This window comes from Malassezia vespertilionis, chromosome 4 (genome assembly GCF_029542925.1).
Source record: "Malassezia vespertilionis chromosome 4, complete sequence".
NCBI lineage: Eukaryota > Fungi > Basidiomycota > Malasseziomycetes > Malasseziales > Malasseziaceae > Malassezia > Malassezia vespertilionis.
Genome location: NC_079250.1, coordinates 290,634 through 305,405, shown reverse-complemented (window position 1 = coordinate 305,405; position 14,772 = coordinate 290,634). Strand labels below are relative to the sequence as shown.

The 14,772-nt window shown below is 57.4% G+C and overlaps 10 protein-coding genes across 10 annotated transcripts; 3 read left to right on the top strand and 7 right to left on the bottom strand.

Moving 5' to 3' along the window:
- Positions 1 to 121: 121 nt before the first annotated feature.
- On the bottom strand, positions 122 to 3,649 carry MVES1_002130 (uncharacterized protein; the record flags this gene model as incomplete). The annotated part of the gene is made up of 1 exon (XM_056206962.1): positions 122 to 3,649. The coding sequence occupies one exon, from the start codon at positions 3,647 to 3,649 to the stop codon at positions 122 to 124; it is 3,528 nt and encodes a 1,175-aa protein (XP_056062937.1).
- A 472-nt stretch (positions 3,650 to 4,121) lies between these two features.
- On the bottom strand, positions 4,122 to 5,448 carry NOP13 (Nucleolar protein 13; the record flags this gene model as incomplete). Its single annotated transcript, XM_056206961.1, has 3 exons — positions 4,122 to 4,551; positions 4,587 to 5,012; positions 5,039 to 5,448. 3 exons carry the CDS (start codon positions 5,446 to 5,448, stop codon positions 4,122 to 4,124), a joined length of 1,266 nt encoding a protein of 421 aa, XP_056062936.1.
- Positions 5,449 to 5,638: 190 nt separating this feature from the next.
- On the bottom strand, positions 5,639 to 7,792 carry MVES1_002128 (succinate--hydroxymethylglutarate CoA-transferase; the record flags this gene model as incomplete). The annotated part of the gene is made up of 3 exons (XM_056206960.1): positions 5,639 to 7,423; positions 7,451 to 7,549; positions 7,577 to 7,792. 3 exons carry the CDS (start codon positions 7,790 to 7,792, stop codon positions 5,639 to 5,641), a joined length of 2,100 nt encoding a protein of 699 aa, XP_056062935.1.
- Positions 7,793 to 7,967: 175 nt separating this feature from the next.
- Positions 7,968 to 9,599, top strand: ICP55 (intermediate cleaving peptidase 55; the record flags this gene model as incomplete). The annotated part of the gene is made up of 5 exons (XM_056206959.1): positions 7,968 to 8,215; positions 8,242 to 8,272; positions 8,302 to 8,344; positions 8,373 to 8,414; positions 8,443 to 9,599. 5 exons carry the CDS (start codon positions 7,968 to 7,970, stop codon positions 9,597 to 9,599), a joined length of 1,521 nt encoding a protein of 506 aa, XP_056062934.1.
- A 21-nt stretch (positions 9,600 to 9,620) lies between these two features.
- On the bottom strand, positions 9,621 to 10,169 carry imp3 (U3 small nucleolar ribonucleoprotein imp3; the record flags this gene model as incomplete). Its single annotated transcript, XM_056206958.1, has 1 exon — positions 9,621 to 10,169. The coding sequence occupies one exon, from the start codon at positions 10,167 to 10,169 to the stop codon at positions 9,621 to 9,623; it is 549 nt and encodes a 182-aa protein (XP_056062933.1).
- A 94-nt stretch (positions 10,170 to 10,263) lies between these two features.
- NAR1 (Cytosolic Fe-S cluster assembly factor nar1) lies at positions 10,264 to 11,997 on the top strand (the record flags this gene model as incomplete). Its single annotated transcript, XM_056206957.1, has 2 exons — positions 10,264 to 10,284; positions 10,315 to 11,997. The coding sequence occupies 2 exons, from the start codon at positions 10,264 to 10,266 to the stop codon at positions 11,995 to 11,997; spliced, it is 1,704 nt and encodes a 567-aa protein (XP_056062932.1).
- On the bottom strand, positions 11,998 to 13,041 carry tlg2 (t-SNARE affecting a late Golgi compartment protein 2; the record flags this gene model as incomplete). The annotated part of the gene is made up of 1 exon (XM_056206956.1): positions 11,998 to 13,041. The coding sequence occupies one exon, from the start codon at positions 13,039 to 13,041 to the stop codon at positions 11,998 to 12,000; it is 1,044 nt and encodes a 347-aa protein (XP_056062931.1).
- Positions 13,042 to 13,127: 86 nt separating this feature from the next.
- On the bottom strand, positions 13,128 to 13,537 carry MVES1_002123 (uncharacterized protein; the record flags this gene model as incomplete). Its single annotated transcript, XM_056206955.1, has 3 exons — positions 13,128 to 13,154; positions 13,183 to 13,430; positions 13,459 to 13,537. 3 exons carry the CDS (start codon positions 13,535 to 13,537, stop codon positions 13,128 to 13,130), a joined length of 354 nt encoding a protein of 117 aa, XP_056062930.1.
- A 102-nt stretch (positions 13,538 to 13,639) lies between these two features.
- Positions 13,640 to 13,969, top strand: MVES1_002122 (uncharacterized protein; the record flags this gene model as incomplete). Its single annotated transcript, XM_056206954.1, has 3 exons — positions 13,640 to 13,812; positions 13,842 to 13,856; positions 13,900 to 13,969. 3 exons carry the CDS (start codon positions 13,640 to 13,642, stop codon positions 13,967 to 13,969), a joined length of 258 nt encoding a protein of 85 aa, XP_056062929.1.
- A 36-nt stretch (positions 13,970 to 14,005) lies between these two features.
- On the bottom strand, positions 14,006 to 14,754 carry MVES1_002121 (uncharacterized protein; the record flags this gene model as incomplete). The annotated part of the gene is made up of 3 exons (XM_056206953.1): positions 14,006 to 14,185; positions 14,213 to 14,416; positions 14,443 to 14,754. The coding sequence occupies 3 exons, from the start codon at positions 14,752 to 14,754 to the stop codon at positions 14,006 to 14,008; spliced, it is 696 nt and encodes a 231-aa protein (XP_056062928.1).
- Positions 14,755 to 14,772: the final 18 nt, after the last annotated feature.

The following is a 14,772-nucleotide window of genomic DNA, read 5'->3' as shown; positions in this document are numbered from 1 at the left end:
ACAAATGTGCACAGACGGTCCAACACTCACCGCATGCCGCCTCGACGCGCTCGTCTTTTGCTCTTCCCTCCTTTCGTAATCTACAAAGTGGTGTGGTGCTTTGGTATACACCTTGTGCATATCAAGTAGACGTTGCACAAGGGGTGGCGTGATCAAACAATGCTCGCGCACGGTTCAACAGCGCGGCAGGAAATGCACGCGCCTCCATGCGCTCAAGCAGGAGCATTGCCTGCGCCGTGTGCCCAAACGAAAGCTCTGCACGGATCATGGCATCGTACGTGCTTGGCTCGCGATTCACCAGCGCGCCAAGCACATTGGTACGGTCGAGGGTATGCTTGCACCCGTGCCGGCCCCCGCGCTGATCAAATCGCTCGCGACGCAGTCCCAGCGCACCAGCGCCTTGGTGCCGCGGCAAATGATTTCCGGCCGCGGCAATGCCCGCCGGGGGATCAATCATGGCGTCAAACACGCGGCGCGCCTCGATGAGTCCCATCGGCCCGTCCTGTGCGTACCCCTTGATGAGCAGGTTGGCAATGTAGGCAGTAGGAAAGATGCCTTGTCGGATCATACGCGCAAGGTACGCCGGCATCAAGTCCGAGCGATGGTGCGCTACAAACACAGAAAACAACGACTCGTACACGACTGCATCCGGCACGGTGCTCAGACGGCTGCGCCCAACCGCAGGCGCGTGCTCGGCAATCGACTCAAAGATTTCCAGTGCGCGGTCCAAATCGCGCAGCACCGCGCCCTGGGTGTGAATGAGCGAGGCCCAATGCGTTCCTTGTACACCCACAAGCCGGTCCGCTACCAGCTTGGAAAATATGAGCTGCTGTTTGTCGGGCTGCACAGGAGCGATCGCGCCCCAGACGTCGAGGAGGAGCTTGTACGTATGCGCACTGGGACGTACACCTACCTTTTGCATCTTTTCATAGTACCGTAACGCCTTGGTGCGGTCCATGCAGCTGTGTACATAGTACTGGATCATGGTATTGTACGGCGGAACACGCGGCTGGAAGCTCGGCTGTGCCTCCATCTCGGCAAAAAGCTGTGTCGCGCGCGCCTCGTCGCCTGTGCGCACACATGCATTAATTGCAGCGCCATATGTGACGCTGCTCGGGCGCAGGTTGGTGTCGCGCATCGCGTCAAACAGGCGGAGCGCCTGCTCGGCTTTGCGTGCACGGGAAAGCTTCGAGATGACGGTGTTGTACAGGTAGGTCGTTGGGCGCACGCCGAGTTGTTGCGACTCGTTGAACAAGTCCTCGGCGACCACCGCGTCATCCGTGCGCTCCTGGATCGTGGCGATCAACGCGGCATAGCTGCTCGCGCTCGGCGCATGGCCAGAGGCAATCAAGCGCTCGCGGTGTCCATTCGCACGGTCCGCCGCGCCGCTGTGTGAAAGCGCAGTGACCATGCCGTCCTCGAGCTGGACCCACTGGCTCGTGCGCCACTCGGAACTGTTTGGGTGCGAGGCCAGCACATGCAGGCCCATGGTGTACAGCGCGTCGAGCGTCTCAAGGCGCCCCATGCGCCCAAACGCAGTGATGAGCACGGCAAGTGCGCTGGGCGGTGGAAATTTGCCTTGCGCGACGCTTTTCTCCACGCGCTGGTACAAAGACTCCACGTCGACTTCGCCCTGGGGCCGAGCGAGCGCTTGGATGGCGTTTCCCAGCACCATGTCGAGCGACTTGAACGGGGCAAGGTGCGGCGCGTGCGCGCCATCTTGCAAAGCAGCACGCAAAAGGTGCTGCTCGCTCGGCGCTGGCACTTGGTGGCGTGCCTTGGTCTGTGCAGTGTCGGGCGCGGTCCATGGCTGCAGCACGCCAAGCGCCGCGTCGCCATACTTGGCATGAAGCACCGTTTGCGCACGTGTCAAGTCGAGTTGGATGCGCGGTGCGAGCAATGCGAGCTCTTTGAGCAGCTTGCCAAAGCCACTCTCCGCTGTGAACGCCGTGCTGTCCCGTGCAGAGTGTTCCTCTACACAGTATGCGTCTACGACACACTGCCACGCTTCGCATTGTAGCGGCAACGAGGCCAAGTCGCCCTTCAAGTCGCGGCTGGTCGCCTCGTACAAGCGGATTAATGCGCTGTTGTGCCCGTCCACAAACGAGCCATGCATGCCGCGCAAATTCGGCGAGACAAGACTTGCCATGGCGGTAAAGCGCACGCAGGCGTCGTCTGGCCCAGCGCCCTGTGCCTCGGCCGCAGCGTCCGCAATTGCCATGGGCAAATGGTAGGCACTGCGGAGTAGTGCTACGTACGCGGCTGCGCTTTGATCTGCATTGCGCAGCGAGGCGACAGCGACGGCAAACAAGGCAGCGGCCTCGACAGGGCGTTTCGACATGGCAAGCTTGGCCACAAGGCAAAAAAGAGCCGCCACGGGCGCAGTCTGGCTCATGGTGCTCATGGGATGGGACGCTGTGTACGAGGCAAATACGTGCCGTGCAAGCGCGGCCAAGACGTCCAATGCATGCAGCACTGCATCGTCCATTGCGGTCCATGCCTTCGGCATCTCGAGAAGCGTGGCAAGGTGCCGCACACAGCAAGAAGCTACTGGCAATGGCACCGGTGCACCTTGCAAAAAATACTCGGCAAGCGAGACCATATACTGCACTGCTTCTGCGTGCGGCTGCGCCATGACACTCGCGAGCACTTCTTCCAGCACCGCTGTGTTCGGCTGCGCAAGATTAGCCGTTTGGAGCTGGCGGAGCCACTGCACGGCAGAACGGCAGTCATCTGCGCGAACAAAACCAAGCACCATTGTCGACGTAATCTGCTCCGTGACAGGGAGGACATTGCGCGATGCTTGGATCGCAATCATGCGCTCAAAAAGCGACACGGCATCCACCGGGCTGCCCTGAGCAAAGTGCGCGTGCAGCATGGCATACCATACACCCGCACAGCGCTCGGGGCTGAACGACGCCGCGTAGCGCGAAATTGCAGCGACGCCTTGCGCGACGGACTCGAACGTCGCAAAGATCAATGTGCACGCTTGGCGTCGGCGCGCGCGCTGCTCCTCGATGGGCTCATGTGGATACTTGCGCCCAGTATTGCGTGCAAATGACTCGATCATGTATTGGTACGAGTCGGCGTCCTTGGTCGTGAGGAGGTTGTCTTCCATGTACGCAAGGACGTGCACGGCCTCTGTCGACTTGCCATGCTTGGCGCACGCACGCAGTACCGCATTGTAGGCGGCGGTGCTGGTGAATGGAAGCAGCATCGCGTGAGCTGTATCGGTAAGCTCCAGCGCAAGAGAAAGGTACTCGTCGTTGTCCATGGCCGCGTCGCACAGTGCGTCGAGGAGGCGTGCAAATGTAAAGTGGCCGGGCGCGGGGCCATGCGTAAGCATGCTGCGGTACACACACATCAGCTCGGGAATTGGCCGGCGCTGAGATGTTGGTTGGCACATGGCCTCGATCATTGCATCACATGCCTGCATGCTCCGTTGCCCGGCTGGGAGCGCAATGTGCGCATGAATCGCAGCTTGTAGCGCTGCTGCGTCCGAAGCATCCATGGCCGCCTTCGTCTTTTGGACCAAGTCACGCTCGGCCGCGGAAAGTCGCATGCAGCAGGCTGTGAGCGGCGGCGTATGCACACATACGGTAGCGCCGCTGGCGTACGGGGAGACGCCAGAGACGGAGTTGCGGCGCATGCGGGGGCGCTGCCGTCTATCCCGAGCAGAGCAATGCTTAGCTGACCAGCCCAGCTCGCTTGTGCTGAAACTGCGCCGGAGCATGGAATTATGATGGGGCGAATGCACAGCACATTCGTACATTTGGAATGCCATGTCGCGCTGCGACGGCGTGCACAGCCGTGAAGAGCCGTGCGCGCGCGCCGGGTCTGTACGCACGCCTGCCAGCTCTCCCAAGTCATCTGCTAGCTTCGAGAAGAGAGGCATCACCACATCGACTGCAGGATACTCCAATTATGCTGCGACCTACGAACTCGAGTGGGTCCAGGCGTATGCATAAATGCGTTCCGCGAACGCCACTCTTGCACACAATTAGGTGATTCTTGCCTACAAGGGCATCGCCTTCTCGGCGCATGGCTTCGCAGCAATGGACCAATTGCTACATACCTCCACTGTCGAAACGCTGTAAATCGGGCGCAGCCGGCAACGCTTGTTATTCAAACGTCGTGCGTTTGCCTGCGGACGGTAGGATACCGTATTGCTGGCGCGCGGCTTGTGCATTCGCGGCGCCGGGTCGCACACGGTGGTGCGTATCCTTACGGCGGGGACGAGTGGGTGCACTTGCGCCTGCGCCTGCGTCGGTCGTTTGGAACGCTTCGAGCTGCGAATCCAGTGTTTCGCGCTCGGGCCACTTGGCCTCGCCGTCCTCTTCGCCGGGCGCCTCGTCCGCAGCATCTCTTGCCGGGCGGCGGCGGCGGGGGGTGTGAGTAAAGTCGGGGAGCAGATTCCTGGATGCGCCGCGACGCACAGCGTCCGTACCGGCGAATTCGAGCAACAGCGTGCGCCCAAGCAGCCGGCCGTTGCGCGGCTCGAGCAGCGCTTGTGTAGCTTGGTTAGTAGAGTTGAAATCAACGAATGCGAAGCTGGTGTGAGAGGAAAGGATGGCGGCTAAACGTACCCTTTGCATTTGCCAGAGTCTTCAAACGTGCCCATGCGGATTTTTCGGATGCCCGCGTTGAGCGACTCGGGGGTCGGCTCTTGCTCTTCGTCGTCGTCGTCGTCGTCGTCTTTCAGCTGCTGAAAATGGCGCCGCTGCATGGACCCGTCGAGTAGTTCGCGGATGGCCTCCTCGGTCGTCTCAAAACTCAAGTTACCCATAAACAGCGTCGGCCCTGCAGGGTTTCGTTGGGCGTGCAAAATTTTTTGTGCCGTCTTGGTTAGACCCGCATGCCCTGTTGCGCCTAACGCAGTAGGATCAATGCCGGGACGCCCACGGAAATCCGTGCCGTTTTTAATCAAGAGACGACGCCCGCCAAGCTGGTTTTCAGAAAGCGCCACCGCCGCATCGACCTGATCTTCTGATTCCAGATCGACGTACGCAAAGCTAAGGTTAGCACAGGCTTAACGTACCCTTTGTTATGTTCAGACCTCCGCGCACCTTGGGGCATATGCACACGGCTCACGCCTTGGATCCCATGCTCTGCAAGCCACTCTGTTAGCTGATCCGGCGGCGTGGTAAAGGATAGATTGCCGATCCATACACTGTATGGACTGCGTTGTAGTCTTTCTGGTGCAGCAGAAAGCTGGTGCTCGTCAGCATCGATATCACCGCTGCGCTTCTCCATCTTGCGGCGCTTGCGCAGCTCTTTGTGCGATAATGGCTCGTCGTCTTGGCCAGGCATCACATCGGTGGCTTGCTCGGTATCTGGACTCGTGCGCTTTTTAGATACGTTTGCATCTATCTTTGCACGCTCTGCTTCGCGTTCGGCTTTGCGCGCTTGGCGCCGCTCCTTGTTCGTAAGCGCCTCCGATGCTGCCATGACGCGGAAAACAAACTGGGCAAAAAAAAAATTGCAGGGGCCTCCACTTCTCCACACTACAAAGCTATCGGAGCGAAAGGCGCGCGCTGCGCCGCAAAAGATATTTTTCCTGATGCGCGACGTGAGCGTCAATCTCGTCAGACTGTATAGCAGCCTTCTTGCGCAGACGCCTGTGGGTAAGTACATTGCTTTAGCCGTACCTTGAAGATTTAGGCGAGCCCACTGCGACGGGCTGAAATAGGAGGTCATGCGACTCGTCAGCGGCAGATTTGTCTGCCACGGAGTGCCGCGGAGTGGAATTGGGTATTGGGTGCAAAGGCCTGGGCGTTTCAGGAGGTTCATGAGCGTATGTTTGCTGCGCATTGTTCTCCGTGTCTAGGAGTACGCCCTTGACCGGGGATGCGTGAGACGATGCAGAGAGCCGTGCAAACAAATCAATCTTGCGGTTCAAAAAGTCGTCATTCTCGTTCATCTCCGTGCGCAGTTGTGCATCGTAATACCTTTGCATCTTCCGCAGTGCCGCTTCCATGTACTGCGCCATCTCGTCGCGCACTGATTTTTCAATCACGAGGCATAAACTCTCTGCACGCTCGGCGCGATGGCGCAAACGACTATTCTCCTCGACAAGCATCGTGACAAACGTATCCTCTTCCTCGTCTGACTCTTCAAGTGTTTCGGAATGCAATGCGTGCTCTGTCGTGGAGAAAGCAGGCTGTGCATCCTGTGCGACATGAATTCCGACATCCTTGGCCATCGCACTAAACCGCATCACATTGGTATTCTCGTCAAACTGCGTCCCAAACGGGTTCAAGTTAACAATCATCACGACCTTGCCGTCGCCCGTGAAGAACGACTGGAAAAGTTCCGTGAGCTTCGAGTGACGGAAAGGAATGATGCTTTGTCGCCGCGGTGCTTTGGGCAGTGCTTCCGCCACGCTCTGTTCGCGCTGCTCGCCTGCAAACAAACCGGCGCGAATTTGATTCTTGCGCATGGTCTCCAGGCACTGACCTAGACACATGAGGCTCTTGTTGATATTTCCCGCCTCTTTTAGCCGCAGGCCTATCGCATTGTCCGTGTTTGCAACACGCTCGCTGCCAGCCAGGTCCACGATGCTCAGTCGCGATACAAAGAACTTGCGGCTCAATCCCAGAACATCGCCTTGTGCGAGGTCCACGTCGACCTGTTCGCGCAGGAGCTTGATGGTAAACACACTGTGGGAGCGCGAGCTCACACGGTTCGCCATGGTACTGAACACAGTCCGGTTCTCCTGGCCGCGCCGCAAAAGTTCCCGCGCTTCGGCAATGTTGGAAACCTTGATTTCTTTCAGGCCACCGACATACTTGCCCCCGCTCTCTACTTCGCTTTTCAGCACAAGGGGCCGGCGCTGTGCGACATGTTCGTCGCATGCTGCGCCGGCATTCGGCATGCATAAAAGATCATACAGCTTCTCATTGTACACCTCAACATAGCTGAGCCATACGCTGTAGCGAAACGCGCCGCTTGTCTCCAGCTTCGTCCGGTCCACCTCTAAATCCGTCACAGACGGCGGGCGCGGCGTCTGCGGCCGAGGCTTGCGCTCCGCAGGATGCGCGCTAAATAGGGTATGAATTGAATCGGATACTCCAGGATGGACACCGTTGAGCCCGACGGGCCGAACCTTGCTTGTGCATTCTTTGCCTTGGATGCTGTTAAACACGACGTCAATAGCACGTGGGAGGATTCCTGCTTGGCCTGCGCCGTCCTTACCTTGCACTGTGTACGTCTTGCCCGAGTTTGTCACACCATACGTAAACACCAGACTGTTCTTGCCGTCCAGCAAATCACGGACGAGACCAAGCGTGGTGTGTGCAAAAAATGCCGACTGGTCCGGCGCCCCTTGCTCGCCGTGAAACACTTTTGAGAAGGTGTATTTTGACGGAGTGGCAGCAGCATGCAGGCGCTCTCGTGCAGTCGATCGCGCACTCAATGATGTTTGCTGTGGTCAGTCGCGTTAAATACGTACCACACGGGGCGGCGTCATAACTACTTCTGTGTCGGAAACCACCTGGATGCCGAACACGGGCTCTTTCTCATCCGGTGCTGGGCGAATCCGCAAAAATGCCTGCATAAGTCATTGCTGTGCACGTACCTGGATCGGCTCACTCGACACGCCAAGCTCAGTTAGACGCGCAATGCTCGACGCCGAGGGCGTTCGCATGCCAGACATGGGGACGCGGCCGCCAACGACACCTGCAATGGGCCGCTTTCGTATATTATCAGCAATATCTTTGTGTGGCAAAACATGTTCCGCCTGCGCTACGCGCGCCGCTTCGCGCTTATCGAACAGCGCCTGGACGTGCGACATACTGTCCGTGCCCGAAAACAAGCCGCGAAACCAACACAACACGTCGTATCACGTGACCTAAAATGTTCCCTCAGGCGCTGGGCCCCGATTGCCCTGGACGATGACGAGATTGCGCGCGTCGTTGCGTACATGCTCTAAGAGCGTAGGCGCATCGAGGCGCAGGTACCTCTCTATGATGCCAGAGCCACCCAAATGTAGAATAGCCCAGCCGTTGCCATATACGCATCCCCACTTATTTCCCATCGATTTCCGCCGCGGGACCGATCCGAAGCACGGCGGCGGCGTCGCAACTGATCATCTCACGCCCGGTATACCCACAGATGAGTACCAGCAAAGAAGGCGCATATTAATGGATCGTCTTCCTAGCAACAGCATTGTTGTGCTGATGGGAGGCAGGATCAAGTATATGAGCAGGAATATCTTGTACGTGTACCGCGATCTGATGTTAGCTACAAGTTTCGGCAGGAATCAAATTTCTGGGTAAGTCATGCGCGCAAGCTTACGCACAGTACCTCACTGGACTGCAGGAGCCCGATTGTGCACTGATCCTCCGTACGTCTCGCCTATCGTCTGACCACAGTCAAGGACAACAGCCCACGCGGCTACAAAATGACGCTTTTTGGTGTGTAGCAGCACACGACTGACCACAGTGGAGCCCAACAGACCTGATCGAGAGGTATGGGATGGTCCCAGTGCGGGTCTTGACGGTGCAGTCAGCGTCTTTGGCGCAGACGAAGCGCTGCCGAACGACCCTGCCACCATGCTGACCACATTAAAAGCCATGCTCTCTTCGCATGAACACGTGTATGTCGACTTGCCGGCACAGATGACTATTCCCCGTCAAAGCATGCGCACATCGCGCTTTTCCATCCACGATTTCCTAGCGCCGATATCGCCCACGGGCTACGACCTGTTCACGCGGAAGACTGATTTTGAGAGTGTGGTCAAGCTGCTGAGCGATCGGCGCAACACACACTCGCTCGTGCGTGAGATGGATGTTTTGCGAAGCCGTAAGAGTGCCAATGAGATCCGTGTGATGCGGCACGCAGGTGCGATCAGCGGGGCTGCCATGGCCGAAACGATGCGCGCCATCAAGCCCGGGATGGTGGAGAGTGAAGGGCAGGCGGTGTTTGAGTATGCATGTGCAAGGCGCGGCGCTGAGCGGCAGGCGTATGTGCCAGTGTTTGCCTCCGGCCGGAATGCGCTCATGATTCATTACGTGCGCAACGATGCGTTGATGGGCGACCGCGACGTGCTCTCCGTCGATGCTGGCTGCGAGTTTGCAGGCTACGCTTCAGACATTACCCGCACAATGCCGATTGCAGAGGACGGGAAATTTACGCCTGCACAGCGCGATGTGTACGAAGCGCTGCTGCGCACACTGAAAGGCTGTACAGAGCTTGTCGCTGCGAAGCACGGCTATTCGCTTGCACAGCTGCATCGCTTTTCTGTACAGATGCTCCATACCGAACTCAAGGATCTGGGCTTCCAGATAAGCACAGCCACGCTCGAGCGTGTCCTTTACCCGCACTATGTTGGTCACTGGCTCGGTATCGATTTGCACGACACGAGTACGGTGGAGCGGTGCACAAAATTAGAGGAAGGAATGGTGCTCACCATCGAGCCCGGCATTTACATACCCGATGACCCCGCCTTTCCGAAACTTTACCGCGGTATCGGAATGCGTGTGGAAGACGACGTAGCCGTCGGGTATGGCGAGTCCATTGTCCTGAGTGCGGATGCGCCGAAAGAGGTGGTCGATATCGAGGCGGTCTCCAGTGGACGCATAGTGCCGCGAATGGGATGATACAGGGTATGTCTATGTAGGCTATAAAAGATCAAAGTCGTCCAATTCGTCGTTGTAACTGGCAATCGCGCGCCGAATCTTGCTAGTGTCAACCCACGTCACAAAGTCTTCCATGTTACGCGTCACCAAAAATGCAGGGTCGGTGATGGTATCAGGCCCGACGCGAACGTGACCTTGTTCCACGTACTTGACCGCTTGCGATACACTCTCGCTCAAGTGTAGTCGTACCATAACGACCGGCAAGCGCCGCCGACAAAATGCACTCACGTTCAGGCGCTCAGTGATATCGCTCATCTTTGCGCCAGTATCAAGCAGCCCCATATCGTAGAGCTTGTTTAGAAGATTGGACTCCTGCTGCGCGCGGAACGCATCTTGAGCGGGGAGCGTCGAGAGACGCAGTGCTAGGCTGCGTGTCTTGCCGACCAACGCATTGTACTTCTGGTAGTCATCACGGTCTTGGATGTGGTACCTGCGCATCACCTTGACTTCGCGCACATTATGCTCATTCTTCCATTGCAAAAAGTCGTGCTTTTTCAGCAGCTTTTGTTCGTGAAATTTGAGCTGTCGCATGGTGGACGTCGATGCTGAATTGTGCGTTTGTCATCAAGAAAAAAGTGCGCCGTGTTAGTCATCCTGCTGTGGCGCTTCGACCTTGCGTAACGCCATGGCGTTTTCGGGGGCATTGGTACGTGTGCATCCGTGCAATTAACGTCAGTCGCTCACGGACCTCAACGACTACTTGGGGCCTTCACAAATATGCATAAAACCCGTGGAATCAGCGCCGCAGCCTGCGGCGTCTGCGGGCGAAACGGAAATTGCGATCGACGATGGCAAGTACTATGAAGCGGGCAGCGGCACACGCGCTCGGACAGAGCTGGAGACGGCAGAAATCTCGCTAAACGACTGTTTGGCATGCAGTGGCTGCGTTACGTCTGCAGAGACAGTGCTCATCGGTATGCAAAGCATCGACGAAGTGCGGCAAGCATTGCAGGAACGCGACGGACGCAAGTTTATTGCCACCGTAAGCCCACAGTCGATTGCATCGCTTGCTACGCGATACGACTACCTGTGCCCTCCTGCAACGATTCTTCAGCGGACTCTTCTGTACCGCATTGCTTGGCACTTGCGTTCATTGGGGTTTGACTTTGTCTACGATACTAGCTTTGCGCGCCATCTTGCGCTGCGCGAACATACGCGGGAGTTTTTTGAGCGGCGACATGCACGCGACGCCAACATTGTTGACCGGCCACGGCTCCCCATGCTCGCAAGTGCGTGTCCAGGCTGGGTATGCTACGCAGAAAAAGCGCACACTGAAATGCTCCCTTTTATCGCACAAACTAAATCGCCACAGCAAATCTCTGGTGTGCTTGCCAAGCAGGTTATTGGGCCACACTTGCATGCGGACGGCAGCGTCTACCATGTAACGGTCATGCCTTGCTACGACAAGAAACTCGAAGCGAGCCGCAGCGACTTTACTGACGCCAACGGCGTAAAAGACGTGGACTGTGTGCTCACCACGGGTGAGCTGCATGATTTCCTTCTGGAGCACGGATTCGATCCGTTTGCTCCTGTGCCCGGCGAAGAGGGTTCACATTGCGAGTCTACGCCCCCCGATACCCAGCACGATGCGAAACAAAACCTGCCTCAATACCCAACACTATTACAAGAACCCGGGACGAGCAGCGGCGGGTATTTGTTTGCAATTATGCACGCAGTGTGGCAGGAATGGGTTGCGGCTCATCCTGGCGATACCAAACCGTCCTTGGCGCTGCGCGTGATTCGTTCTGTGGATTATACCGAGTACGTTTTACGAGCGCCACAAGAAGACGGCGGGCGTATTTTATTCAAAGGTGCGCAGTGCTATGGATTCCGTAATTTGCAAAACCTCGTGCGCAAAGTACAGCGCGAGACAGGTGTGCAGGGCCGCACAGGGCTTGGAGCGCGGGGTCGCGGCATGGCGCGGCGTGGCGCGGCACACGAGCAAAACGACGCGCTGCAAGCTGCCTACGATTACGTGGAAGTCATGGCGTGCCCAGGCGGTTGTGTGAACGGCGGTGGGCAAATGCGGCCGCCAGCGGCGGAGCGTATGGCAATCGAGACAGAGGCGGCACCCGTGCAAGGCTGGCAAGGCACCGACAAGCGCTGGGTGCAGTTAGTAGAGGACACTTACTGGCTTGATCCTGCGCGCCGCGCCGCGGCGTCGCTCGATGAAAATGCGACGCAGCCTTTGCACGTTTTGGAGGATGCGAGCAGCGGACCGCTAGCCGAATGGCTTGCTAGTGTCGACGCACAAGCCATGCAAGTTGAACGCAGCTTGGACGTGTGCCGCACTAATGCCTTCCGCACCGAGTACCATGGTGTTGCGAAAGAGACCAATGGATTTGCTGTACAATGGTAACTAACGAAAAAAAGGCCGGACGACCAAGAGTCCGACCAGCAATGCAATAGACAAAAGAAGCAGCAGGATCAGTTGGCGGCGCCCTGCACCTGCTTGGTACGCCATCGCCTGCCTCAGCTGGACCGATGACTCTTGTACATCTGTAGCCATATTCTCAATATTATAATCGATGCGATCCAGCATGGTCCCTTGTTCGATCACGAGTGCATTCAAATCCTGAAACATTTGTGCCAACTCGCCAATCGACTTCGCGATTTGCGTAATTTCGCAATCGCGTTCGCGGAATGAGTTAAGCTCGTCCGTGTCTTGGGTATCCAACAGAAGCGAAGCCTGTACATCGCCTTTTAGCTGGCGTTGCGAAAGTTCCATATCTTCCTGAACCGCAATCTGGCTCTCAAGTAGATCGGGTACCGCACGTTTCTCTGGCTCCTCCATTCCTTGCAAACGGCGCAAGTAAAGCGACTGCTTCCGTCGGAATACGGAAGAGAGATGCTGGACGCGCGTCGCGAGCGCAGTCTGTGCATTGCGCGCGGCAGTGAGCTCAGCGTGGCTCAGCGTGCGCGAGCGGATGACCTCGGTAGTGTGCGACGCAAGACGTGCAATGTGCCGCGATGCCGCGCGGAAATCGGATGTGATATCCGCGGTAAGCGACTCGATCTCGCGCTCCTGTTCCGACTTGTCTACAAAACTAGGCAGTAGATGCCGTGCGTGCAAGCGATCGAGTTCTGCCAATTTCGGTGTGAGCTGCACAAGGACGCGGTCCACCTCTTCCGACACATCGACCCAGCGTGGGGGAAGCGAACTGTGCGGTGGTGGTATGCTGAGTGCGACAGTGTCCGTGTCAAAAAATACACCGGGTTTGCGCCCTGCGTCGTCGCGCAGGAGCGGTGCAGAAGACGCGTACCCCGGCGTGAGCGAGTCACGGATGCTCAAAAAGAACAGTGTGCGCGAGCGTGTGACGCCCGGCATGGACTGTGTGGCATTTGTGGGGGTATAGTAGCCAGAAGCACTCGGTCCATCTGCGGGCGTGCTTGGACGCAACATGGCAAGGCGCAACCGTTACAGGGGGAAACCTCCACTAGACAAAGTCCGTTTTGGCTGCATTCCTATGAGTATATGCTACACACGCGTTAGTCAAACAATGTAGCGCCGCCAGACTAGTGTTAGGTAGTATGCCATGCGTACCGTAATGGCATCCATCTCCTGCTGACCCAGGCGAAGCGCCGGTGTATTCCAAAACCTAGGTGACAGTTGGGTGATATCGTCCACGGCATCCCCCGTGGTGCCCGATGCACTTTCCACGTCGCGGCCAAATGGCTGCAAGCGTTCAGGATCAAAGTGGGGGCCCTTATCGCGGAACTCGCGGAACTTGGCAAAGCTGGCCTTCACTTCGGGCGGCGCGTCGGGATGCGCATGCGGCAGGTGTGAATCCGCTGCGGTAAGAATATATGCAATACATACTTGGTGTGTTGCTGCGAACGGGAAACTTTATCATCGGCGTGCGCCGTTCCGCCGCACGAACAATTAAGGTGCGAAACATGACGGCGGAAAGGGACGGTGTGCGCCGAGTCCGCTCCGGCGTCTTTCGGCCGAGCGTGGCGTGCACCGCGGTGCTGCCTGCACGGCTTGTTTTACCACCCAGATGTCGGATCATACGGCTTCGCTGGAAGAGTCGCAAGCGGCTCGCTTGCCCGTTGGCTACCGCGACTCGTGCAGCGCGTACGTTGAGAAACAAACTTACGCTAGCTTGCTGATCCCCCTGAACAAGTGCCGACGGAGCACGTTGTATGCGCCATGGAAGTGTGAAGAGGAGCGGTACGTGCAAAGACATTTGCTAACCTCAGCCACACATATGAGAGGTGCCAATACCAAGAGTGTGTATATGTGTATAACTTACCTCAGTTTCTTGCAGCGCCAAAAGAAGCTGCGGCAAATGGTCGCAGAGGCCGCGGCCGCTGCTGAGGACGACTAGATCGCATTATTAGCATGAAACTGTTAACATTCATCTCTATCGCACACTCGGTGTAGATGCTGCGCCGTACTTGTCTGCTATCCCGTCCACACTATGTGTCGATGAATCTGCAGCGGCGACGTTATTTTGCGGCGTACTGTCTTTTTTCACATCGAGCGCCTTGCCGATAAACCCAATGTAGAAAATGTGCGAGCTCTGCTGCGTCGCTGAATCCGACTGTGGTGAGCAATGTGTACAACGTACCAGCATCAGACTCACGCTATTCGTGTTCGAGAAGCGCGACGCGCCCACAGGGTATGCAGTGACGCCGGCAGCCCCGGGTAAGAGCGCAAAATCCGCCTGTGCTCGCCCACTGGTTGGCGGCCCCAGCCGCATATCACCCTCTGTAGCTTGCGCGACATCGTCAAAGTCGATCCCATGCGGTCGGTTGACAAACGCGGTGCATCGCTAGCGTCAGTATTGTCAGTACGTACACTGGGTGCAAAATCCCCAAGCCCTGGATTGAGTAGGATGCTTTGGATGCGCACGGGCACGGTAAATGGAATCGTAATAATCATCTGGTCGTCTACGCCACTTTCTGCACATGTATCCAGCGACAGACGCGCGTCCCACGGCTTGATTGGCACTTTCGCCGACTCTGGCGGCTCGACGTTCAAACCAAATACTTGGTCGCGGTGGATGTAAGGGTACAAATTGATGCCATCACCGGATGCACCGGATAATGCGCCCGCATCTGGCTCCGCAATCTGCCTGTCCAACGACGTCGTTTCGCCATCGCACGACATGCTTGCCAATGCGCGAAC